General features: G+C 31.6%; 3 protein-coding genes across 4 annotated transcripts; all 3 read right to left on the reverse strand.

The window, feature by feature from the left end:
- Nucleotides 1–5,211: 5,211 nt before the first annotated feature.
- LOC133692320 (UV-B-induced protein At3g17800, chloroplastic) lies at nt 5,212–8,026 on the reverse strand. The gene is made up of 2 exons (XM_062113181.1): nt 7,476–8,026; nt 5,212–6,433 (listed from the first exon to the last, which is right to left on the reverse strand). Exons 1-2 carry the CDS (start codon nt 7,892–7,894, stop codon nt 5,629–5,631), a joined length of 1,224 nt encoding a protein of 407 aa, XP_061969165.1. The 5' UTR covers nt 7,895–8,026; the 3' UTR covers nt 5,212–5,628.
- Nucleotides 8,027–14,583: 6,557 nt separating this feature from the next.
- Nucleotides 14,584–17,057, reverse strand: LOC133690849 (probable glucan endo-1,3-beta-glucosidase A6). 2 transcript variants are annotated; one of them, XM_062111115.1, is made up of 3 exons: nt 16,805–17,057; nt 15,400–16,701; nt 14,584–14,861 (listed from the first exon to the last, which is right to left on the reverse strand). In XM_062111115.1, the coding sequence occupies exons 1-3, from the start codon at nt 16,860–16,862 to the stop codon at nt 14,824–14,826; spliced, it is 1,398 nt and encodes a 465-aa protein (XP_061967099.1). In that variant the 5' UTR covers nt 16,863–17,057; the 3' UTR covers nt 14,584–14,823. The 2 variants fall into 2 exon arrangements, with proteins under 2 accessions (XP_061967099.1, XP_061967100.1); XM_062111116.1 differs by having other exon boundaries at nt 16,800–17,057.
- Nucleotides 17,058–19,325: 2,268 nt separating this feature from the next.
- On the reverse strand, nt 19,326–22,342 carry LOC133692084 (probable glucan endo-1,3-beta-glucosidase A6). Its single transcript, XM_062112767.1, has 3 exons — nt 21,859–22,342; nt 20,465–21,766; nt 19,326–19,759 (listed from the first exon to the last, which is right to left on the reverse strand). Exons 1-3 carry the CDS (start codon nt 21,914–21,916, stop codon nt 19,722–19,724), a joined length of 1,398 nt encoding a protein of 465 aa, XP_061968751.1. The 5' UTR covers nt 21,917–22,342; the 3' UTR covers nt 19,326–19,721.
- Between the last annotated feature and the right edge of the window lie 2,160 nt (nt 22,343–24,502).

Genomic DNA, 24,502 nt, shown 5'->3' on the forward strand with positions numbered 1-24,502 from the left:
AAAAAAAAATTAAAAATATTTTATGGTGTTTTTAAGCTAAAAATATTTTTTTAAAAGTATTTGAATAATAATACCAAATTGTTTTTTAAACTGTATGCTAACAAGACTGAGGATTATTTTTCTTCTTTTTGTAGAGTAAATTATTCTTTTAGTCCTTACCATAAACACTGATTATCCACATTGCTATCTTCCTTGTTACAAGCCATTAAGGCAAAATTAACCTTCCATGTGGGTGGTGCTTCTAAACACTTCGCCCCGCTATTCTCTCCTCCACAAACATTTCTTCTATTTTCGACTTATTATTTTCCCTTCATTACCAGCATGATAACTTTAATGTTTTGAATCAATTTCTTCTTCGCTGTGGATTTTTCTTCGTAAGGCTCATAACTTTCAAATCAATTTATATGGACACACATGAAAATGATAAGCAAGAGTCTAAAATCCATGAATTCTGTAAAGAATTCTTATCTTCATGAGCCAATCTCAATAAAATCTGCATCTCTTTCATGACTTTTCTACAGTATTAGATACGTTCTTCTCGCGACAATAATAATATTCCCTATTCCTATGATTTATTATTAGTCTTAAATTCAAGTCAGAGTTTTCTCCATTCAAATTATTCTTTCATTCATGATATTTATATATATAACATGAGCTCCACCTTCATTTTAACTGTGCTATTAATAAACAAAAAATGACCGGACCTGATAGTTTTTGAATTTTCTGGATAATTTTGATTTTTTTTTATTTTAAAAACCAAAAAAATAAAAGAACTGAACTAAACTGAAAAAACCCACACAAAATTAAAAGCTCATGAAAAATAACTTAATTAAAATATTCATGGATTAAATTCGGTTTAGTTGGTTTTTAAAAATATAAAATGTTTAGTTCGGTTCAAATCTTTTTTAAAAAATTGATTCAATTGAATTTTTTTGTCCAAACTGAACTTTTTAAACCAGTGCTCACTCCTTTTTGCAACCCTTGATGCGTAAGTATAACATGAATCTTCACTCGCTATAAGCTATGAGTATGATTACATTTATCAATCTCAAAACCCACAATTATTTTGTACAAATATACAGTCAATCTTTTTCAAAACTTGGCTATAAAAAATATCGTGCAAAACTCACATAAACAAAATAATAAAACAAAATAAATACATATAAAATTTAATGTGGTTCAACAAATATAATATTCATACTGTAATAAATTCTTCCAAGAAAATAACCTCTCAATAAATTACCTCACAGTCCGAAACCCCAACACACCCAAGATAGATACTCACAAATATCACTACTAAATAAAACCCACAAATAAGGACTTCTTTACAACTTCTTGGAAACTTCGTGCACTATTGTGCTACTACCGTAGCTCTCCTCACAAAGACGATAATTATGCTGCCACTGCCACATCACACGCTTTTGCCGCAAAACTTGCTTTTTTATTTTGCTTCTTTTTTAATAAGTTCTCGTCAGTCGTCAGTGCAACTGTTGGGGTGTTTGAGATCGCAGTTAGAACATGTATTTTTAAAAAATATATTTTTTTAGTTTTAAATTAAAAAGTTCAATATATTTTTAAATTATTTTCATGTGTTAACAAATAATATTTTTTTTTAAATAATTATTTTAATATATTTTTAAACAAAAATAAAAATGAAATTTAACGCACTCCCAAATAGCTATTTAATATCGAATAATACTTGGGTGTAGTTGAATCTATAACAAACAACATAGTTAAGAGCTCTGCCCGATTTATAACTCTCGCCTTAAGCCCTGGATCATAATTGACTTAGTGATTTCTTGAAAAATAATTTATCCAAAACAATTATGAAAAATTAAAATTATATATATATATATATATATATATCCAAATCATGAGTCGATCCACCGGATGGATTGAATTTCCTTGAGTTAACTGCATGGCCTCCAAGACCTAGGTCAATTAGTTTTTGGATGACTTGGGAAGCCGGATTAGGTTTTAAAACCAGAAAAGGTCCTTTTCTAGAAGGTAACCTTGACCATTAAAAAATAAAAAAAGAATTAAAGAAAAAGAAAATAGCAATTTATAAATTGAAGACTGGGTTGTCCGCGTAAGAAGTCATCCATGAAAAGTATTTTTTACGCTTCGGTTATCTTGTTTCCTCTCTGTGTCTCCTTTCTTAGGAACCTTCACTCTTGACTTTTTCGAGCTTTAGGAATTAACGAGCCCCTTCCAAGATCAACCTTGATCAAGGCGTAATCTTTCGGCAAATGGCGTATACATGACTTGTATATTTTGCTTTTAGATTAAGACGTGACCTTTTCGGAATTATCAGAGCTGCGTCCGTTGGGAGCCCAAAAAAAAGTGTAATCGTCTCCTAAATTCTAATGTTTTCGACGGTGATCGTAGGTGCAGGGATGCAATATTCCATCCTTTAGGTCTCCGATGGAAGCCGATTCGATTGGATTATATTTTTATCCGATTTGATCGTAGCAGAATGTAAAGGTGGATAAGGGTTTTATCCGATCCGGTTTTCAAACTTATTTTATATATATTTTATGAAGTAGTAATTTTTTTTTTTCAATATGATACATGGATTTTTATTCTATTATCTCTGATATTTTTTAAATAATTTTATAAAAAAAAATTTAAATTGATTTTAAAAATACAAAACTAGATTGGATCATGTATCCTATGGCAGGATGGAGAAATTTCGAAATTTCTCACTCGATCCGATTTGATCCAGTAATTGAAATATAGAGATGGATGATGAATTTAGGTTTTCTGCATTGGAAGAAGGTGGAGCAAAACCAGCTTCAGCCCTATGCATGCAAAGAGAATCCAGAAAGAAAAAAAAATCATGCGATTTTTAACGGGTAATATGCAGAAAAAAATTATGTAAGCAAATAATTAAGTGGGAAGAACATTACCTCATCGAAAATCATCAATCACATATGATACAAAAATATTTTACAAGAGCGAGAAACTCGAAATTATATGTTATAATTAAGCATTTTTTGTGAAATATCCCACTGCATCCTTGTAATTGTTCCATAAATCTGTCATTATAGTTGAAATCATCTGTCTGAAATCCTCAGCAAGCTGAGATAATGAATTTTCTAATACCCCATCAAGAGAAGCTCTTGTCTTTTCCACCAGACCTCCAAGAGCTGACCCTGTGAGAGCAGCAGAACCTGAAATGCCTTTTATCAGAAGATCAAGAGCAGCAGTGGCTGAAGAACTTATCTCTCCCACAATAAACTGCAAGACATACTCAAAGCATGCCCTGATAGCATCGGCGATTTGTTGTAATCCTCCCTGGACAGCTTGGCCAGGTAATCTGCATCCTTGGATAATCAACACAAGAAGGTAAGCAGTAGCGGAGAAGAGTAAGCGAGAAACGAGGCTTGATAATGCAGTGATGGCCAAGAAAATGAACCTGACAAGAAAAAAAACCATGTCTTATTTATTTTTGAGAGACAGGGGAGAAGACTTGGGAAGGAAGTTGGCAAAGACACATCTATGAAGTGTATTATGTTGCAGAGGTATATTTATGGTGTATAATAATCTTTGATTGAATCAAACTGTGGAACTTTTCAAAACTGAGGTGACGTTGGCTATGGGATTAGTTTATATAGTTGAAACCACAGAATCCCATGTAGATAATTTGTTTTACGTGTGGTGTTATTAATTTTAAGGGATAGTCGTTGTCTTTACTCTAAATGACTTCTTGGAAACTCAATGGATGATTCTAAGCAACTGGTAGTGGATGATTCTAAGCAATTGTATCGTTATAAGGCGAGCCTGGCCTGGGATTTTACGACATTAAGTTCAGTCCAAGGATCAATTCTAAGGGATGATTCTGGGAAATTAATGCTAATGCTAATATTTTATAGACCTGACCTGTACTAGGATCTTACAACATTCAGTCTAAGAATCAGGTTATATATTTATCGAGTCAATCTAAAACTAAGACAATTGTTTGGTAAAGTCAAAAACACTATTTATTATTCATGGATACTACCATGATTTGCGTTCAAACCGCAGTGTTGCTGAAAGCAGAAAAAGGCTGCTTCTCCTCCTACAAGGGAGTGAATTACTTTTCACTGTTTTGGCCGAATCGAGTCTAGTCTAAAATTAAATATATTGAACCGAATCCGACCCAGTAAAATAAAATAAAATAAATTTTTTATTTTTAATTGTGTTTTATTTAAAAAACTAGTGTTTAACATTATTTAATGACACTATATAAATTAGATGGAGATCGCTTGATGATGTAACATTTGCAAAATTTAATCGCAATCCCAATTTTATTCCTGATGATATTTTACTTGATGTTATTGCGCGCTTAAAAAATCAAGGAAATTATAGTCTTTATCAGATATATTTCATACGTGATGGAATTATAAATACTTTAATGGAACAATAAAATATATTAATATATTTTTTTATTTATTTCATGATATAATAGCAGTAGTTAAATCTATAATACTTAAATTAACAACCATTAATATTAATATATATTTTTTAAAATTATTTTATAATCTCAATTTGAAAAGCATTCTTAACCAAACACATTAAACTACTTTTTATTCAAATTCAATTTCAATTACAGTTTTAACCAAATATATATAAATATCAAACCAACCTCAACTAAAAATACTTTTTATAAATATTTTTTTTTAAATCACAACTATACAAGCTACTAGAATAACAAACATATTCTAAAACTGAAAACTGAAATGATATTATTTTGAATAAAAATTTAAAGGAAATTTCTTAAAATTGATTTGATTATGTCGCGTCTGGGTTTAAGTTAACTATGTTAGCCAAGTTTAATTAGATTAATCTTCAAAATGATTCGAAATGAAACCCTAGACTAGGCTATAGGTCCATGGGTTATTGAATGGAGCGGAGCTGCCGGGGCTTGACCAGGTTTTAACAACTATGGCGCTATTAGGTAAAATAAATCATAATAAAGAGAGCTAGAATTTGTTAATAGTTATTGTTACTTGCAGAGCTGAATCTCCAATCCACGCTCACGAGTTCATCAGAGCATGAAATTCTGAGGTTGCAACCATTAGCAGAATAAAATTTTTGGAGCAGACAACATGCCGGATTCTTCATTGGATTTTGGATTCTGTCTGAGCGCAGCTTCCAGTTATGTAATCCACTCCCATGTGCAACAAGTACACACTACAAGCAAAGCTTTAACCTCAACACAAAACAGAGTAACAACCAAGAACTCGCACTGCAGAAATCATTAGATGTTTAAGCAGCTAACATCATACAACCGATTCCATTTCAGAAAAGGATTTTGCAGCAAGAGTTATCCATATCCACTGCACCAGAAAGCAAAGAAGAAAAGAAATGGCATGCAAGCATCAAATCTCTGCAACTGCTACTTACAGAACATGCACCAAGAAGTCAAAACTTTGACTCGCTAGTTAAAACACCAGTCAACCCAGCTTAGCGGAACTGTGTACGAGAAGCAAAAACACTCTATACTATATAACTCTATTTCTATGTAGTCTATACAATAAACTGCGGGAACTTGGAAACAAGAGTCAAATGCAGCAATCAAGCTCGTATGTACAAGAAGAGTTTCGCCAAGTAGCCAATCCTCTCTTGAAACTTGCTCCCTCTCCTTTAGTTGTCTTTAAGCTTATATACAGAGTTGACATATTCTTCTGTGTCCCAAAGAAAACAACCAAAAGCAACTGCCTCCAAAACCAATCTCTTCAAGCTCGAAAACGAGGTCAAGATCACCTCATCATTCTCAAGCACGCCGGTCTTCTCATCTCCAAACAGTGCACAGCTGTGCTTCTCAATCAAATTCACAGCCTCCTTAGATTTCAGTTTTGCACATCTTTGCAGTGTCTCGGAATCAAACCCCATCAGGTAGCACTTCAATTTTTCATTTTCTGATTTCGGCCTGTTTAACCTTGTTCCCTGTGACGTCGATTGCTTGTTGCTTATGTGACCAAAAACAAGATTTGTTAATCCATAAGAAGGCAGTGATTCTGGAAACTGAAGGGTGGTCCTATGACCAAGATGAATATCTTGGTGGGGCAGAACCAGACACCATTCCAAATGATGCCTTAAGGAGGCAGACTTGAGGAAATAACCGTATAAAATCGAGGCTGCATACACTCTACCAAGCCGGCACCTTTGGACCTCAGTTGTTGCCCAACTGTCTGCCACACTAGAATTTACTTTCAAGCCAATAACTGTAGAGACGTGTTCCCTAACCATCTCTAAGACCTCAAAGCTATGGATGGACTCTAGCTCCCAGTCCTTTGAAGGTCGTATCTCTAGCCTGCCATTGTAGATGCACCTAGAGAGCTTTGGAACCAAAGGGACTCTGATCTCAGAAAACTTGTAAAGAACTAACATATACATGACATCTTCAACGGCAACTTGACACTCATGCTCCTTCAGCTCAGCAATCCTCCTGGCACTCGAAAGTAAGGAAGCACTATTAGGCAGCTGGGTAACTCCATTTGATTCAATCAGGTAATATAGAAAATTTATTACCATGGTGATCAAAATGTCCAGATGCAGGACTATCAGGCAACTGGATCATTCGACAGTCATGCATCTGTTTCGTGATGCAACAATACCACTAAGACTAGTTGGTTTGTAATTTTACAGCAATGATTGCCTAAATGCATGAATCCCATATGGCAAAAAGAAATTCTTTCGATTTATACAAGTAAAGTACCCGTGAATCTGCTGATTGACATGAGGGTAAAAAAATTCACAATTCAGATTCTCAATGTGAAACCTTTAACAAATTTAGGACAGAAGCCAGCCTTGTTCCCTGTTATAGGAAGAAAAATAAGCCTTTCCCAAAAGCTACAAATCAAAATCTTCGTAGGACAGGTACTGTTGTTCAGACTAGTAACATCACATCATAAACCTCCGGACATTAATAGCCTGGCCCCATTTAAATTTTATGCAATAAAAGTATAAAACAACCCTCAATCCATTTAATTTGTAATTTAATTATTTTATTCTTATACCATTTATTTATTTTATAAAAATCCTGACTTGTCAACTCAATGAATTTGAAAGCCCACCGATTCCTTATATATGAAATTTAATAAAATTAAAAAACTGAAATAATCAAATCGAGCTAATGTTTAAAACACAATGAGATGTTCTAGCTATCATTGCAATGGTCAACAAATAATGGAATAATTTTGTAAATGAACCCTTCGTCCAATGTGGAGAGTAAATAGCTTGGGGATTATTGATGGGGAAAGATTGTGATGTTACTGTGTTGTGACTACCGCACACAAACTCCAATTATTACTACCTTAAAAAAATAAATTCTAATATGCCGTATAACCTTGAAAAACATCAAGGTTGCGATTGACGTCTGAGCTGATCGAAGACACAACGTGTCATCGAGTATGATAACTAAACACTGTTCTATTTATTTATTTATTGAGAAAAAGGGAAGATTGAGCATCAAGGAATGAATGACTGACCTGTGAAGAGAAGCTTCATCGGAGCCAGAGCTACGAACCATGCGACTCAAAGCACTATCTCTGTCATCGGCCAACAACTTCAACTCATCAGCCACAGCAACATGAAAAAGTTGTTTCTGATTCTGAAACACGCCGCTCAAAAACTTCCCAGCCGCAGACCTCAGTTCCAGCGGGGTGTTCAAGCTGCTGCTACTACTACTGCTAGGCTCGCAGTGGCTCGACGACCCCGCTCTTGCAACCACAATAACCGCAGCACCCCTTCTCGGTTTTCGTTCTACTTTCCCGTTAAGGAAAGCAGTCGATGACCTGAACGTCCAACTGGGAGACGAAATTGAGGGTAACTTTCGGGATTTTACCGCTGACGGTAAAAATCGTAGAGAGAGGGTCTTGTTGCTGGTGGTGTAGAGGCTGTAGTCCATTCACAGAGCGTGAAAAAACCCTAGAGAGAGAGAGAGAGAGAGAGAATTAAAAAGGATAAAAAGGTGATGGTAAATAGATAAGGCAGCGAGGGCTTGAGGTTTTTGATAAGTGTTGGTAGATAAAGGGTCGAGTCTTTTTCCGAGAGGCGGTTTGTGATTGGGTGGCGGTCTATTATTGGGCTTAGAAAAATCATGGGAGGGATGATGGCAGCCAAATTCTTAATGGCCAAGTGGAGAGAAAGGATAAGATCCAAACACTAAATAACAAAAGCTTTAGGTGAGGGGATAAGGTATCAATACTTTTAGTCAATACTCAACTTTACTTGTCGTTTATTGAGTAAATTGTAAGTGAATGCTGTAGTTTTAAAAAAAGAACTATGTACGCCAGCTCGAGGAGCTTCAGCGACGGCGACGGCGACGGCGACGGCGACAGGGAAGGATATTACCTTGATTGTACTTTCCATGCTAAAAAAAACTTGGAGGGTAGCGTACTTTCCTCACTGTTTATACGAAGCCGGTTATTTTTTTTATTTTTTATTTTTTACTTTTTCTCTTTTTATTTTTTTTTTACAAATCCATCCTTCATGTCTGCTTGATTCTGAATTTATTTTCGTAAATTATTCCAGATTGATTTTTATTAGATTATTTTAGTTTTAAATAAACTTTATTATATTTGACAAGATTTGTATTTGTTTATTTTTATTGTTTTATAAATAAGTAAAAAAATAAAGTTTTAAAAAATAAAGTTTATAAACTCAATGGAGTCAATTACTCGGATTCTAGGTTTGACGGGTTAGACCGTAAAGCTCGAATCGATCGAATGTATCATCATTTTAATATATGTATATATATACACACGTATAAAAAAACTCATCATGAATTGTTTTTATTAGATTATTTTAGTTTTAAATAAACTTTATTATATTTAACAAGATTTGTATTTGTTTATTTTTATTGTTGTATAAATAAGTAAAAAAAAATATTTTAAAAAAAAAATTTATAAACTCAATGGAGTCAATTACTCGGATTCTAGGTTTGATGAGTTAGATCATGAAGCTCAGGTCGATCAAATATATCATCGTTTTAATATATATATATATATATATATATATATATATATATATATATATATATATATATATATATAAAACTCATCTTAAATTGTTTTTTTGTCAAATTATGTTTTTTATTATTTTAAGAGTTGTTAAGTTAATTAGATCATATCGGAATAACTCTCGTATAATTTTAAACTCTAATTAGAGAAATAATAGGACTAAAAAGTTGTAAAATTAACCTACTGAGAGTAAGTTTAACAGCAATATCACATGATTATATCCTATCTAAATAACTTTTTTATATTTTAAAAAAAATCTGGAGTCTAAGAATAATTCACCCTGTAAACTAATCTTAATCAAAAAAATAAAATCATCAATACCTTTAATTTGAAGAATTATATAAATAATTTTTACATACTTGAACTATTTAATGGCTTTAAAATTATAGTTATTGAAAAGATCATTAATTCAATATTTTTATCTCCAAGCACCCATCTTTTTCATATAGTTTATTTTATTTCATATAAAATATTAAAGCGATAAAAAGACTTCCTCCCTATCCGTTATTGACTAGTTAATTAGTTTTCAAACCTAAAGAGAGTATCCATTAATTGGATTATCTACTCTAAATTTTGTATGGCATTGATTGCTTTATTATTTTTATGCTAATGTCATCGCCTTGCTCTCTCAAGACTATGAAAAGAATTGTCATTATAAAATATTAATGAGAATGTGATCGTATAATATTTATTCCAAAAGAACGAAACCCACTTTTTTCTTTTAATACCATTACCATCCTTCTGTTTGACCTTTTTCATGAAAAGTCGTGATCGGAGAGAAGCATAATAACAATGAGTTGTAAATGATATAGAATAAAACATCATTTTCCTTAAGAATCAGATTAATTTTTTAATGAAAAAAAAATATCTACATGTTATTATCATGTTTTCTAATAAAAAAATATAAATCATATAGGTGCTGACTTGATCAACTTGACAAGTTTAAAGATAACTTGACTAACTATTAAAAATATAGTCTGGCTAAAAAAATAAAGATGATATCTTTTTTTAAATATTAAAATAAAAACATAATGGATCGACTCAAATAAATATGTCAAATTCACGACCTGAATCATGAGATTGAGATAACCTCATAAAAAATAAATCGAAACAAACTATGAAAAATAATTTCCAATCAATCCAATGTTAAAGGATGAGATTGAAAAAAAAATCAATAAAAAAAAATGAGTTAACCCGAGTTAACATGTCAAAGCCGCAGCTTGTGTCATGTGATTGAGATAACATCATAAAAAGCAAATCGAAACAAATTATAAAGTATAATTCTCAATCAATTTAACGTAGAATGATAAAATTAAAAAAAAATCAATTTTAAAAAATGATCATAGTCAACCTAGGTTAACCCTTGTCCCAAGTAATGAGATTGAGATAACCTTATAGAAAGTAAACCAAGAAAATTATGAAGTCTAATTCTAAATCAATCAAACATTGAAGGGTGATATTGAAAAAAACAAATCAACTAAAAAAGAGAGTCAAACTCACGGCTCGGGTCATGAGTCCAAGATAAACAAACACAATATTGAAGGATAAAATTAAAAAAAAACTACTCAAGTCAATCAGGGTTAACCATCCAAACTCATGATCTAAGTAATGAGACCAGAAAAACCTTATAGAAAGCAGAATAAAAAAAAAATTATGAAATCTATTTTCAAATCAACTAAATGTTAAGAGAAAAAAATCAACTATAAAAATGACATAAAAAACCCAAATAACTCTTTAAATCCACAATTTAGGTAATAAAACCGCGATACACAAATCTAATATTGAATAAAAAAAACTAAATCTTAATTTAAAAATATTGTTCAAGTTAACAATGTTTTGCGAGGAGGGAAGCAGTTAATTCCCCTCATCTACTAGTTTATGTTAATATTGTAAAAATGATAGGATAAGATTAAATTAAGAGTGAAGAGGTCAAATACATAAGTAATTCGTTAGTTTTTTTTAGAACATGATTAAAATGGTTACAAGCATAGTCTTAAAACTTGACCTAGATTAACCTAGAATGAGACTCAAGTTACAGGTAGGGATGATCAATCCATGTTAACTCAAAAATTGTTTTTACAAAGATAAAAAAAAACATCATTTTGATTAAAAAAAACCAATGACCAAATTTTATAAGGTGACAGGTCAATCCGGGTTTTTAATCAAGTTAGGCCAAGGCAATTCCTTCCTTTTTTTTTTCTTTAACCTTAGCAGGTTTAGGTACCGAGTTATCCTGTCAGGTTGATTTGATTTTTATAACAAGCGTTGCAAGTATCGGAAAAAGACCAAAAGATATTCAACTTTCATTAAAAGAAAAAACAAAAATAAGCAAGGTTTAATTGCGCTGATGTTGAGTAACAGTGAAACTAGTGTTAGATCATTAGCTCGTGCTTCATGGCGGATTAAATTAATTTTCTAACATAAAAACTTGTATAGTTTTTGTTAATGTTTCTTCTATTAGAAAAAAAAAACATATAGATGTTGATTTGATGCAATCCAGTTAACTTGATAGATTTAAAGGAGAATAATTGGTAAAAACCTAGTTTGATTCAAAATAAATAATCATTATGATTTTTTTTTTTATAAATATCAAGACGACAACATATTGGATCGATTTGGGTCAACTCAAGTAACTTGTTAATCTACTTATTGGGTCATGAGACCATGATAATCCTGTAGAAAGTAACTCAAAAGAAATTATGAATTATAATATCCAATAAACTCAATGTTAAATAATGAAATTGAAAAAAAAAATCAATTTAAAAAAGGATAATTTTTTTTTAACTTGAATCAACTCTAATTAACCTGTCAAACTTGCGATCTAGGTCATGATACTAGATAACTCAATAGAAAAAAAATTAAAACAAATTATGAAGTTCAATCCCCGATAAACCTAATGTTGGAGTATGTAGTTTAATCTGTAATTGAAAAATTGATTAAAAAAATGATACAAAAAAACCTGCGACTCGAGTCATAAGATGAGGATAATTTAATAGAAAAAAAAATCAAAATAAATTTTGAAGCCTAATTTATAATCAACTCAGTGTTAAATGATGAATTTGAGAAAAAAACAATAAAAAAATAAAAAAAACTCGAGACGGACAGTTTAATTAGTTAAACTTGTGATATAAGTTGTGAGATTAGAATAACCTTATAAAAAGTAAATAACAAAATTATAAAGTCTACTTCTTAATAAATTTAATATTGAAAGATGTAATTAAAATAAAAAAAATAAATATAATTTAAAAAAACACTATTGAAATGAATAGTATTTTATAAGGAATGGTATAATAAAATTTCATTCTCTTTTAATATTTTATTTTGGATTAACTATTAATGTTAATTTTTAATAATGATAAAATAGGGTCATCCCGCCCACATTAATAAAATATCTCCGAAGGACCATGAACCTCTAGCTAGTTTTTATACAATTTGCTATATTTTTCGCTAGCATATTCATCCATAAACTGCTGGGTATTCTTGTATATTTGTTCTGACTTGTATTTATAAATCAAATAAAAAGATTCGAAAATTTCTTTTTTACATAAATTCTTTTATTTGCAGATTTTAAAATCAATACTTGTGTTTACAGTTTATAGGCTCCAAGATTTGTAAATTACACAATTTATTTATTTGAAAATCAACTATGTTTCCAAGTTTAAATAAACTTTATTTGACGATGAAGTTGGGAAATTAAGAGTTAGTAACCTATATTGTTATAATAGTTGATTTTTAAAGTATTTTTTATTTAAAAAATTATTAATATAATATTTTTTTAAAAAATTATTTTTTATATTAGTATATTAAAACAATTTAAAAACAAAAAAATATTAATTAAAAACAAAAAAAATCGATTTATCTTATAAAAATACGGTGTGGCCACACGTTAACAAACACTCTAATAAGTTTGCATTGATTTGGTTTTCCTAAATTAATTATTTTTTTGGTTTTATGATTTGGTAAGTGTGGTGTTGGTTTTGGATTAATTGCTGTTCTTTAATGATTAGTCTCAGTTGTTTTTGTCATTAAATATTTTCTTAATTTTTATAAATTGAAATATATACGAAATTCTAAAAACCAATAGTTGTTTTATTGTTAATTTATTTATTTTTTGTCATGATTTTTTATTTCCTTACTTTAACTGAAGTAGACAACCTCTGTATATCGGACCCTATCTATGAACTTCAAATGACAAATCGCTACTCCAAGGATTAATTTAAAAATAATAATTAAATCGACTATAATTATCTTAGTATCCCATTGAATTTATAAATTTAAATTCAATATAACTAACTATTGTTATTGATAATTATTATAATTATTAATTAAAAAAAATTCTATTGAAATTTAATTTGAATACAACTAACCATTTTCATTGATAATTATTATAATTACTAATTGAGCTACTTAATCCTATTGAAAATTTAAATCAACTACAACCAATAATTTTCATTTGTAAATAACATGAAATTTATTTTTCTTTGAAAAGGACCGATATTATTTTAAATTTAAATTAAATTAATTTTTTTAATAGGTTATGTTTTTCAAAACAACATAACCTATTAACCTATTGAAATTTAAATTGAATAGAACCAATCTTCTAAAAAAATATACTATAATTTAAATTGAATACAAAAATATTTTTAATAGGTGTTGAGAACAACATAACCTATTAAATTATATTTTAAAAATATATTTTAAATTGAATAGAACAACATAACCTTTAGAAACAACATAGCTAACGAAACCTATTGAGATTTAAATTGACTACAATTAATCTTCTAAGAAATCCTTGTATAATTTAAATTGGCTACAACAAGTTATTTTAATTAATTGACAACTGTCATGGTAATTATTAATTAAACTACTGAATTAAAAAAATGTATTTAAATTTAAATTCACTTTTAAAGGCGCTGATGTTGAGTTATTGTGAAAGCTACGTGACAAAATAGGGCCAGCTCGCCCACATCAATAAAATATCCCCAGACCATCGAGCCTGTGTTTTTTATACACACATTTTAGATTATTGATTTGCTAGAGTTATCTGCGAGCAAATGCACCCTTCCACTGCAGTTACTGGACCGACCCAATTGATGTGGGTTTTTTTAATTTAATTAATATTGATATTTAGTTAGTTTATACGCATTTCAACTAAAACTCTGAAATTAATAATCGTGTAAATCTTCAATAATCATAAGACCTGTAAGATTCAAACCGGTAACTTCTTATTTTGGATTAAGTGTTTTTTTAAACCAACTTGAAATTTACTTGGTTGGATCTAATTAATTTAGTGTGTTATTTTGGTGATCTTTTTAATTCGATTAATATTTAATTTAATTTAAAAAAATTAAAATGACATGGTTGACATCATTTTTTATTAACCTAGACTATCTTGTTTAACCTGAAATTAAATATTAGCCAAGTCATGTCTAATTATTTTGCTGGTATGACTTATATTTAAAGTTTAGGTTATCTATGCAATCATGCACCTTTTTAAATAAAAAAAATTAGAGTTGATCAAATTCAATCAATCTTATATACAAAGCCAATTACATAGCAAAACGACATCGAAATATAATAAAGGAAAGTGAATTAAGTGCCCACTTTGATCATGGTTGAATTGGGAATTGTCTCTAGATAGGAACAAGAACAGGAATTACCTAGAAAAAATGATGATCTTATTTCAATGGTGAAAGCAATTAAAAGGGGTGTAGAGCAATGAAATGCTTGGTTCTTTTAATTACAACATATCCTGGGCAGGGAGTGAGTTCCTGCAAATTCCTCGTTACCTTTACAGAAGAGGGACAGACAACGCTCAAAGAGTTACACTTGGGAACTTGCACTGTCCAAAACCTGAAATGGAATTACAAATTCAGTACTCCCAAATATATTTTTCATTCGTTCAAATTACAATTTTAGTTGTGTTTTCCTCGTTCATTCAAACCACGTCAGCAAACAGATCCTTGCACTTTTTTGTTGTTCAAATAGTATATAAACCTTGACCCAATAACAGTAATAATTATTAAGGCTTTGTTTAATAATTAATTTTTTCAGTGTTTTTTATATAAAAATACATTAAAATAATATTTTATATTTTTTAAAAATATTTTTGATATCAACAAATTAAAATAAAAAAAACATCAAAAAATTATTAATTTAAAAATCAATATTTTTTAAAAACACTTTTAAAATAATAAAAAAAAAACACAACCTAAATCTAAAAAATGCAGAAGCGGTGGCTTAGGTAATCGGTGGTGTATATCTACAAGGACACTGGGTCCCACGTACCTCAAATCTGACGATGGCAGTGAGGCATCGATAGCATCACGTCTAATAAAAACAAGGGAAAAGCAAAAGACGAAAAAGAACAACAGACAACTCGGTAACTTACTTGGGTCCTTAACCGTCGTTGTAGCCAGCCCGTTGAAAGAGCAGACCCCGCCAATCTTCTTAAACTCGGCCCAATACGAGCTAAACGCATAACTCGCGTGCCAAAACAATGAAACCGGTTTATAACACCCTTTCCCGGGTTGGATCTCGTCACAGGTTGTGTTCCCCTGTGAACAGGCCCATGCTAAGGCATCTTTCACTGCGCTCCTATTGGCTTCCTTAGCCACAATACACCATAGCTTCCCTTTATAAGGCTCATTATTGGTTGGCAACGGCAACGGCTTTTTATACCCCGAAAGCGGTGTCTTCCCACTCAAATCAATCTCGAACACTTCTGTCCCATTCGGATAATACAGCCCAAATTGTCGCTCCGTTCCCGGACCTGGTTTTTGGTTCTCGTTGTACAACGAAAAGATGAAAGCGGGTATGACCACACCGGGCTGGGCTGGGGTGCCGATTGCGGGTATTGTGGTTAGCTTTTTTACAACGTTGCGATTGTACGTGGCAGAGTTGTAAATATTGGCTCCTAATTGTTCAAAATCTCCACCATTTGGCCAGCCCGTTTCTGCTATAAAAACCCGAATACCCGGATACCCGAGGCGTTTCATCGCAAAAACGACAGCGTCAAACATTTGGTCAAAGAGGTTTGTGTAGGTCAAGTTTGTACCCGGGTCCGTATAGGTTACATTCTGGGCATTAAAAAGAGCGTACTCTAAACTGATGTTATGTGCGTTTTCGGACCAAGCGAAAAAAGGGTAGAAGTCAATGAAAAAAAAAGACTTGGTCCGGTTCAAGAATTGCAGCATCGGTTTAATGACCGTACCCGAAATGTCTGGACGAAACGTGCCGTTTGACGGTGGAAACGAAGATTCAAGAACGTTGATTGCTGATGGAGTGCCCACTTTGATTTTGCGGATGTTGTGTCTTGTTAAGGAAATCTTGATTCGACGCATGGCAGGTACGAGGTTGAACCATGTACCCGTGTCAGGATTGGTGAGGATTTCGTTTCCGACGAGGAGATATCGGATTTTGACATCGGAGTAGTAAGGGACAACATTGGTTTTAACCCACTGGTCTGAGAAATATTGGCTCTTGGAGATGTTGGGTATGAGTGCGTTAGGGACCATAATGGAGACCTGGATGTCGGTGTTTTTGAGAGATTTGAGAATGTCTGGATTGGCATCGTAGATTTTGACTCGCTTGGCTTTGAGAGTTTTGATAAGCTCCACTGACCTTGAAGGAGATGGGAGATTGTTTCCTAGCTGGCCGTAGTTTATGCCCACCTCGCTGGAAATCACTGCACCTGCAAGGGTGTAAACAATTTGGGTTAATTAGGAAGGGAGAGTCAAAAACACAAGGCTCCCCCATATTGTTGAGCACTTTGTTTTCTAAGAGGCTAACCTTACCGGAAATGGAAATCAAGAGAGCGAAAATGAAGACATGAATGGCTGCTACCGGCCCCATTATTGCTCTGTCGCTCGAGGAGAAAAACTTCTTCCGGTGGGGATGGAGCAGAGAAAGAAAGGGCGAGTCAGAGTCTATGGGCTTAGAAGGGATGGAAAGGAGGGCATTAAAGGCTGACCAATAGAGTAACTTGTTGGTAAAGCGTCATAGGTGGAGTGCTTTGAACATAGTTATAAGATACGGTCGGGGCTAATCCAGTCCGAGTCGAGAGGTGTCCGAGTCCTCAGCGAATCAATCAGTTTTTTTATTATTATTATTTTTTTGTGAAGACGGTATTGTTTTGTTTTTGTTTTAATAAAACAATATCTTTTCACCCTTTTTTTTTTCTTTATTTCGGTATAAAAAAATCCAATTTAAAATGTAAGCAAGTTACTAAATTAACCATCCATGCCAAACCAGAATTTATAACTACCATTTTGGAATTCATGGTTTTTACTTTTTATTTATCTTTTTGCCATGATTTTTTAAAGCTTATTTTCAAGTTTCAAACTCATCCTTGAACGTTAAAAAATTATGCAGTGAAATCCTTAATATATAATTACTAATTAGAACTTGAATAAAATTACTCATCTGGTTGTCTTGACAATTCAATTCATGCCGGGCCGGGGACTTTGACCCTTGATTTCATTGGCATTCTCAGTCATATCATCTCATAGGTGTTTCGAATCTTTCATCCTTGATAAAAGTTTTTTAAAATGTTTTTTTATTTAAAATATATTAAAATAATTTTTTTATTTTTTTTAATTTATTTTTTCCTTCAACGTATCAAAATAATTCAAAAACACCTGAAAGGTTAATTTATAACAAACTAAATATAATTAAATAAAATTAATTTTTGTGTCAAACTAAATAGAATTTTAAAAAAATAGATTTTTAGCTAAACAAACTGAAAATTAGAATTAAAGAAATTAGAATTTTAGCTAAAAATAAAACTGAAAAACTAAACCTTAATTTAACTTAAATGTTCAAAACTAAAAAACCGAATTCTCACCTCTTATTTTACTAAGAGTGTGTTTGGTATTGTGGTAACTGTTGTGGTTGTGATTTGAAAAAAATTGTTTTATAAAAAGTATTTTTAGTTGAGGTTATTTTGAAAAAATAGGTGTTTGGGAAAAGCTGTGGTTGGAATTGAGGTTGGAAAAAAAATAGTTTAATGTGTTTGGTTAAGAATGCTTTTGAAATTGAGGTTATAAAATAATTTTAAAAAATATATATTAATATTGATGCTTTTAACTTTAAATATTGTAGAATTAATTACTCCTATTACATCATGAAATAAATAATACTTTATATAAAATATTTTTTATTATTTCATTAAACTATTTATAATTCCATTACGTACAAAATTCATCCGATAAGAACTACAGTTTTCATAATTTTTTGAGCGTGTAATAAAATTAGATAAAATATTATCAGGTAAAAAATTGATATTACAGTGCGAGTGAATTTAATTCACTCTATACTAGTTTTTCGGGAAAAAAAATTATATTGTTCACATCATGGTGCAAATAAATTTAATTCACTCTAAACTAATTTTTTTAAAAAAAAATATTAATAAAATTAACACTCTAAAAAATAAAAATAATAATAAAAAGAAACATGTGTGAACAGTGCAATTAACATGCACAGTGCGTGAAAAGCAGGATTTCCTTGCTTTTCATTGACAGCGTTTCGAATGCAAAAATTATATGGGATCCATGCATAGTAAATCATTTTTTTTATTACCAAACAACTGCAAACTACGACTACATTTTAATTAAAACGCAGCCGCAGCCGCATAAATAAACACCCTCTAAACCAAGTAAAGAATAAAACTTTGTGCTGGAGCTCATCCTGGCCTAATGCTCATCCCAATTATATTAAATAATTGGTCACTTGAATTATAAAACTAAGTTCGTTCAAACGTTTTAAAAAATTTAAAAAATTTTATTTTTTTATTTTAAATTAATATATATATTAATATTTTTAGATTATTTTAATGAATTAAGTTGAAAATAATTTTTTAAAATTAAAAATAAATATTATTTTAATATACTTATATATATAAAAAATACACAACAACTATCTAGCCCATAATTTTAAACCCTCACGGAATATATTTGACAGTGTAATTATAATTATTTTTTAAATAACTTTTCATATCAAAATACATATTAATAATTATTTTTTATTTTTTAAAAATTATTTTTAACCTATTACATCAAAATAATTTAAAATATTAAATTTTTTAATAACACGATTTTCACGACATTTCTAGACAATTTCTTCTCAGTCCGCAGCGGAGTCTTCTTGACTTCATTAAAGAATGGTTTCTTCGAGATGAAAAGAATCTAGCACGAGGGAACGACGCTACCTGTGCGATGGCCCACCCACCACTGGAGGAAAATGCGAAGACAAAAGGTACTGCTGACATGCAACACGTGTCAGATTCCAGGACCAGAATAGACCCTGACAAAAGAGCCGTTGCCTTCTTAAAGAGACTATTATTATTAAAAAACAATGACTAACTAAACAACAAACTAAAATAAAGTATGGACCAACAACAATTTTGGAAACCATCTTAATAATCTGCCCTAATTAGCACAAATTAATCAACTCTTTAATGAAAAAAATACATAGACCAAGGTGATTTAGGTGTCGCCCACTTTAATTAACCGTGTGGTTGAGTCATGAAGTGTCCTTAGAGATATGGACAGTAAAGGCCTCAAAAGATTGACGATATTATTACAATAAATAAAGTAATAATTAAACGGGGCACCAAAATCACTAGCTCTGCAAGATGAGAACACCAAAATCGTCAGTTCATGGCTTCCTGCATCCTTGTGCCCTTTGCCCAGATGGACAGCTGACAGCTCCCCCTCAAAGAGTTACACCTGGGAACTTGCAATGTCCAAAACCTATAACAAAATCCCAGAGGAAAATAAATTATTTTCTCAATCTAGCGCATGCGTTGAGCCTGAAAAATTTTTTTTTTTTATTTTTTTCCATGCCAAACACAGGATAAACGACATTGCCTCGTAATATAGAAGAGAGATGAATATAAAAAGAATCACATATGAATCCTACCATAAACAAATGATAATAATTCTTTCTAGTATCAAAAATTTATCTCTTAATTCTGTTTTTATTTTTATTGTATTCATCTTTCTTTTTCTTATTCTCTATGAGTTTGTTTGTTTTTTGTAATTAAAATGTGTTATTTTTTAAAGTAATTTTTTTTTATAGGTTTGATATCAAAAATAAAATTTAAAAAACGACAGATCCCATCATCAAAATAGCCCTAGATATCTACTTGTTAGTACCATAAAATTTCTTCTGCAACCACAGGATTTTTTTATAATTTCAAAACAAATGCTGCCTGCCAAATTTGAATAACTAATGAAATTCTCCATGTCGAAAATTAAGGGCTACTCTTGACCAAATAATTTATAATTGAAGTGATCATCATGCCCTAAATTTGAGCAGGGACTGGTCGCTCAAATTGGGCCCACCATCCCACAACTGGTCATATCAACGGTAACGAAACACCAAGCAACAATGATCAATCATAAACGGACCGACCAAAGATAAAATCAACGGGCATAATTAATCAAACTACTTACTTGGATCCTTAGGCGTCATCGTAGCTAACCCGTTGAAGGAGCAGGTCCCGCCACTTTTCTTAAACTGGGCCCAATACGAACTAAACGCATAACTCGCATGCCAAAACAACGAATCCGGCTTATAACACTCCTTTCCGGTCTGGATCGCGTCACAAGTTTTATTCCCCTGCGAGCAAGCATATGATAACGCATCTCCCACTGCAGTCTCGTTGACTCCTTTAGCAACCATGCACCATATCTTCCCTTTATATGGCTCGTTATTGGTCGGAGCCGGCAAGGGCTTTTTGTACTCTGATAACGGCGTGTCTCCACTGAGATCAATCTCGTAGATTTTGGTCCCATTTGGGTACAATAATCCGAAATGTCGCTCCGTACCCGGACCCGGTTTCTGGTTCTCGTTATACAGGGCGAAGATGATACTGGGTATGACCCAACCGGGTCGGGCTGGGGTTCCGATTGCGGGTTCTGTTGTGAGTTTTTTTATCACATTGCGATTGAAAGTGGCTGAGTTGTAAATATTTGCTCCGATTTGGTCAATATCTCCATCGTTAGGCCAACCCGTTTCAGCAATAAAAATACGAACGTCCGGATACCCGAGCCGTTTCATCGCAAAAACGACAGCGTCTAACATCTGGTCTAAGAGGTTGGTGTAGGTTAAGTTTGTACCCGGGTCGGTGTATGTTAGGTTCTTGGCTTTGAAAAGAGCGTAGTCTAAATTGATGTTTTGGTGGTTATCGGCCCAGGCGAAATAAGGGTAGACATCGATGAAAAAGAACGATTTGGTCCGGTCCAAGAATCGCAACATCGGTTTAATTATCGGGCCGGAGATATCGGACCGGAACGTGCCATTCGATGGTGGGAATGAAGACTCGAGAACGTTTATGGCAGACGTGGTGCCGACTTTGATTTTTTTGATCTTGTGGGTTTTTAAGGAAGCTTTGATTCGGCGCATGGCAGGTACAAGGTTGAACCATGTGCCCGTGTCAGGATTTGTGAGGATTTCGTTCCCGACGAGGAGATATCGGATTTTGACATCGGAGTAGTAAGGGACGACATTGGTTTTAACCCAGTGGTCCGAGAGAGATTGGCTTTTGGAGATGTTTTGTATGAGTTCGTTAGGGATCATAATGGAAACTTGGATGTCGGTGTCTTTGAGGGATTTAAGGATGTCTGGATTGGCATCATAGATCTTGACTCGTTTGGCTTTGAGAGATTTGATTAGCTTCACTGACTCTGAAGGAGATGGGAGATTGTTTCCTAGCTGACCGTAGTTTATGCCCACCTTGTTAGAGATCTCTGCACCTGCAAGTGTGAAGACCAATGGGGTTAGGGTTAGACTTGAAACAACACAAAACCCAGTTCGTCAATCTTAAAGAAAGAAAAGATACACTTACTTGAAATGGAAACTAAGAGAGCAAGACTGAAGATGGGGACAAAACCTAACCCCATCATTGCTCTTTCGCTTCAAGTTATTTTAGCGGTTATGGAGAATGAGCAGAGGAAGGACCTGTAGAGAATGGAGATAGCAGAGTGGATCTGAATGGTTCCAAGGAATTGAAGAGAGAAGGGGTTTTAGACTTTTAGGGAGGCGTGCGGGTTAAAAACATGATACGGGAGCTCAACAAGAGCACTGACCAAGGCAATAACTTGCTGTGTTCAAAGCTATATAGTGATGTCGGCTTCTTTTGTTGCTGTTGGGAATAATGTGCCAGGTGTGATATCAAGGAATATGTCGCTTTTTTTTTCTTTTTTCTTTTTTTCTGTCTTTAGCTTTTGTGGAAGGATAGAGAAAGGGAGAAGAGACCGAGGGAGACGCAGAGAGAATAGAGTGAACTGAGAGAGTGAAAGAAAGGCTAGCATATGTGACAAGACAAGGGAAATGAAGGAGAGATGAGCGACGTCAGGCTTTTGCTTGGTTTCTAGGAAAGAGGGTGGAAAGAAGGCTCATGAGACATGGAACATGATGACTTGGAAAAAGAAATGCCCATGTCAAAAGGGGCAAATTAGCCGTTTGATCATTGATGCTGTGGCCCAGTGGCTGTCTGGTGGCTCGTACACAGTTTGTGTTTAGTGTTCATCACAAGCTTAGGCGAGAAGCAGCGAAGCAATTGGTTGCATAATGGTTTCTTGGCTTTTAACGTAGTTGTACGATCCGTCTTGACATAGATTTAAAAAATGTTTGTGTTAAACTGATGTGGTTTTTTTGTCTTTCAATTTTTATGTTGATTTAATTGAGTTTGGATTGTATTTGATAATATCATTTGTCAGTTAAATTTTATAGGTCAATCAATGTTATTTTAAAGCTTAAATTGTGATAATTATTATTTTTAAAAATATTTTTTTTATTAAAAAATATATTAAAGTAATATTTTTTTATTTTTAAAATTATTCTTATATCAGCATATCAAATAATAAAAAATTTAATTTTTTTTAAAAATATTTTCAAAACTTAAAAACAAGTACTCAATCTAAATTTTGAAATTTTGAATCAAGAATTCCAAATCCTTGAAAATTTAATGTTTTATAAGCTTAGTTTTATAAGTTGTTTAAAAATATAAAAATAATTATTTTTAAAAGTGTTTTATATTTAAAAATGTATCAGAATAATATATTTTTAAATTATTTTTTATATTAACATATTAAAATAATATAAAAATATATATAAAAATTTTAATTTTAATTTTTTTAAAAATATAATTTTATGTTTGGATCCAAACGCTACCTAATTATACAGCCCTTCTCAGTTATGACTTATGATGGATGGAGTACCATTATGAGCCTTTACCTACTTCGTCCTTCTTGCGGAATGGCCTGGTGGCTGTGGCTATTAGATAGAGTAAATTAAATGACTCTGCTGAAGAAATAAATTAAGGGCCAAAATAGACAACAAGCACTTCAAAAAAAAAAAAAACAAATAGACAGAGCAGCATCATGCAATGCTTGATGTTTTTTAAAGAGTATATTAAAAATTATTTTTTAAAGTATTTTTTATTTAAAAATATATTAAAATAATATATTATTTATCTTTTAATTTTTTTTATATCAGTATATTAAAATGATTTAAAATTAAAAAAAAAAAGTATAATTAAATCACAATACCAAATACCATGCAAATAGTCAGCGATGCTACTTGTGTGATTTGAAGAAGTGTTTGTGAGGAAAAAAAACATTTTATATGGGAAAATACATCAACATTGAATTGCCCGCACGTTAAAGTTGCTATATTCAACGAAGAGCTGCTGTGATCGATGGAGGGGTCAACTTTTGTCAAGTGTATTTTAATAAAATATATTTTTATATTTTTTATCATTTAATATATTAATATCAAAAATTATATTAAAAAATATTTTTTAATATATTTTTAATTAAAAAATATTTTTATAAAAATGCTTTTCACAGCATCACCAAATATATTTATTCTATGCTAATTTTGGCTGCACCTACGACCAAAACAATAGAAAGTTGAAAAGCACTTGATACGTGGTCGGTGTGCCTTTCTTTTGCTTTTCTTAACGAACTCTTTCCTTGATAATATGATGTAATATGTGGTTTGTGTGCCTGCCTGGCTATTGAATATAATTATTATTTGTATAATCAGATGAGTATAATTATTATTTGGATAATCTCTCTTCCATATAGATATTAAACTTGGTTTAATATTACAGAAAATGGTAAATGATAAAAGATTTATTATAAGTTAAATTTTTAAAGATTAAAAATATTATCAATATAGAAAGACTTTTAAAATATTTAATTTTATTTATTAATGTCTTCACTTACTAAACAGTTATTACAACTCTTTATATAAAAAAATTATAAAAACTTAACAATGTTGTACAGGAAAAAATATTTTATTAAACTAGAAAATTTTCATAATAAATAATAAAAAATTAAAAAGTGTAATGAATAAAATTAACTAGGAAATATATGTATTTTTCTATAAAAAAATCTTGTACCAATCTCTCTAGTTGAAAGGAACTCGTCATCTTTCATCTTCAGTTATAAAATTACTTTTTATTAAAAATATTTTTTTTTTAT

Source organism: Populus nigra, chromosome 4, assembly GCF_951802175.1.
Source record: "Populus nigra chromosome 4, ddPopNigr1.1, whole genome shotgun sequence".
In the NCBI taxonomy this organism is placed as follows: domain Eukaryota; kingdom Viridiplantae; phylum Streptophyta; class Magnoliopsida; order Malpighiales; family Salicaceae; genus Populus; species Populus nigra.

What these genes read in the sequence shown, in the direction of transcription:
- LOC133692320 (XM_062113181.1), bottom strand. Translation starts at nt 7,894, where the DNA reads ATGGACTACAGCCTCTACACCACCAGCAACAAGACCCTCTCTCTACGA. An exon ending in GATGAAGCTTCTCTTCACAG is followed by an intron (nt 6,434 to 7,475) that starts GTCAGTCATTCA and finishes TTCGAGTGCCAG; the next exon opens with GAGGATTGCTGAGCTGAAGG.
- LOC133690849 (XM_062111115.1), bottom strand. Translation starts at nt 16,862, where the DNA reads ATGGGGCCGGTAGCAGCCATTCATGTCTTCATTTTCGCTCTCTTGATT. An exon ending in TCTCTTGATTTCCATTTCCG is followed by an intron (nt 16,702 to 16,804) that starts GTAAGGTTAGCC and finishes ACACCCTTGCAG; the next exon opens with GTGCAGTGATTTCCAGCGAG. An exon ending in AACGACGGTTAAGGACCCAA is followed by an intron (nt 14,862 to 15,399) that starts GTAAGTTACCGA and finishes ATTCCATTTCAG; the next exon opens with GTTTTGGACAGTGCAAGTTC.
- LOC133692084 (XM_062112767.1), bottom strand. Translation starts at nt 21,916, where the DNA reads ATGATGGGGTTAGGTTTTGTCCCCATCTTCAGTCTTGCTCTCTTAGTT. An exon ending in TCTCTTAGTTTCCATTTCAA is followed by an intron (nt 21,767 to 21,858) that starts GTAAGTGTATCT and finishes TCACACTTGCAG; the next exon opens with GTGCAGAGATCTCTAACAAG. An exon ending in GATGACGCCTAAGGATCCAA is followed by an intron (nt 19,760 to 20,464) that starts GTAAGTAGTTTG and finishes ATTTTGTTATAG; the next exon opens with GTTTTGGACATTGCAAGTTC.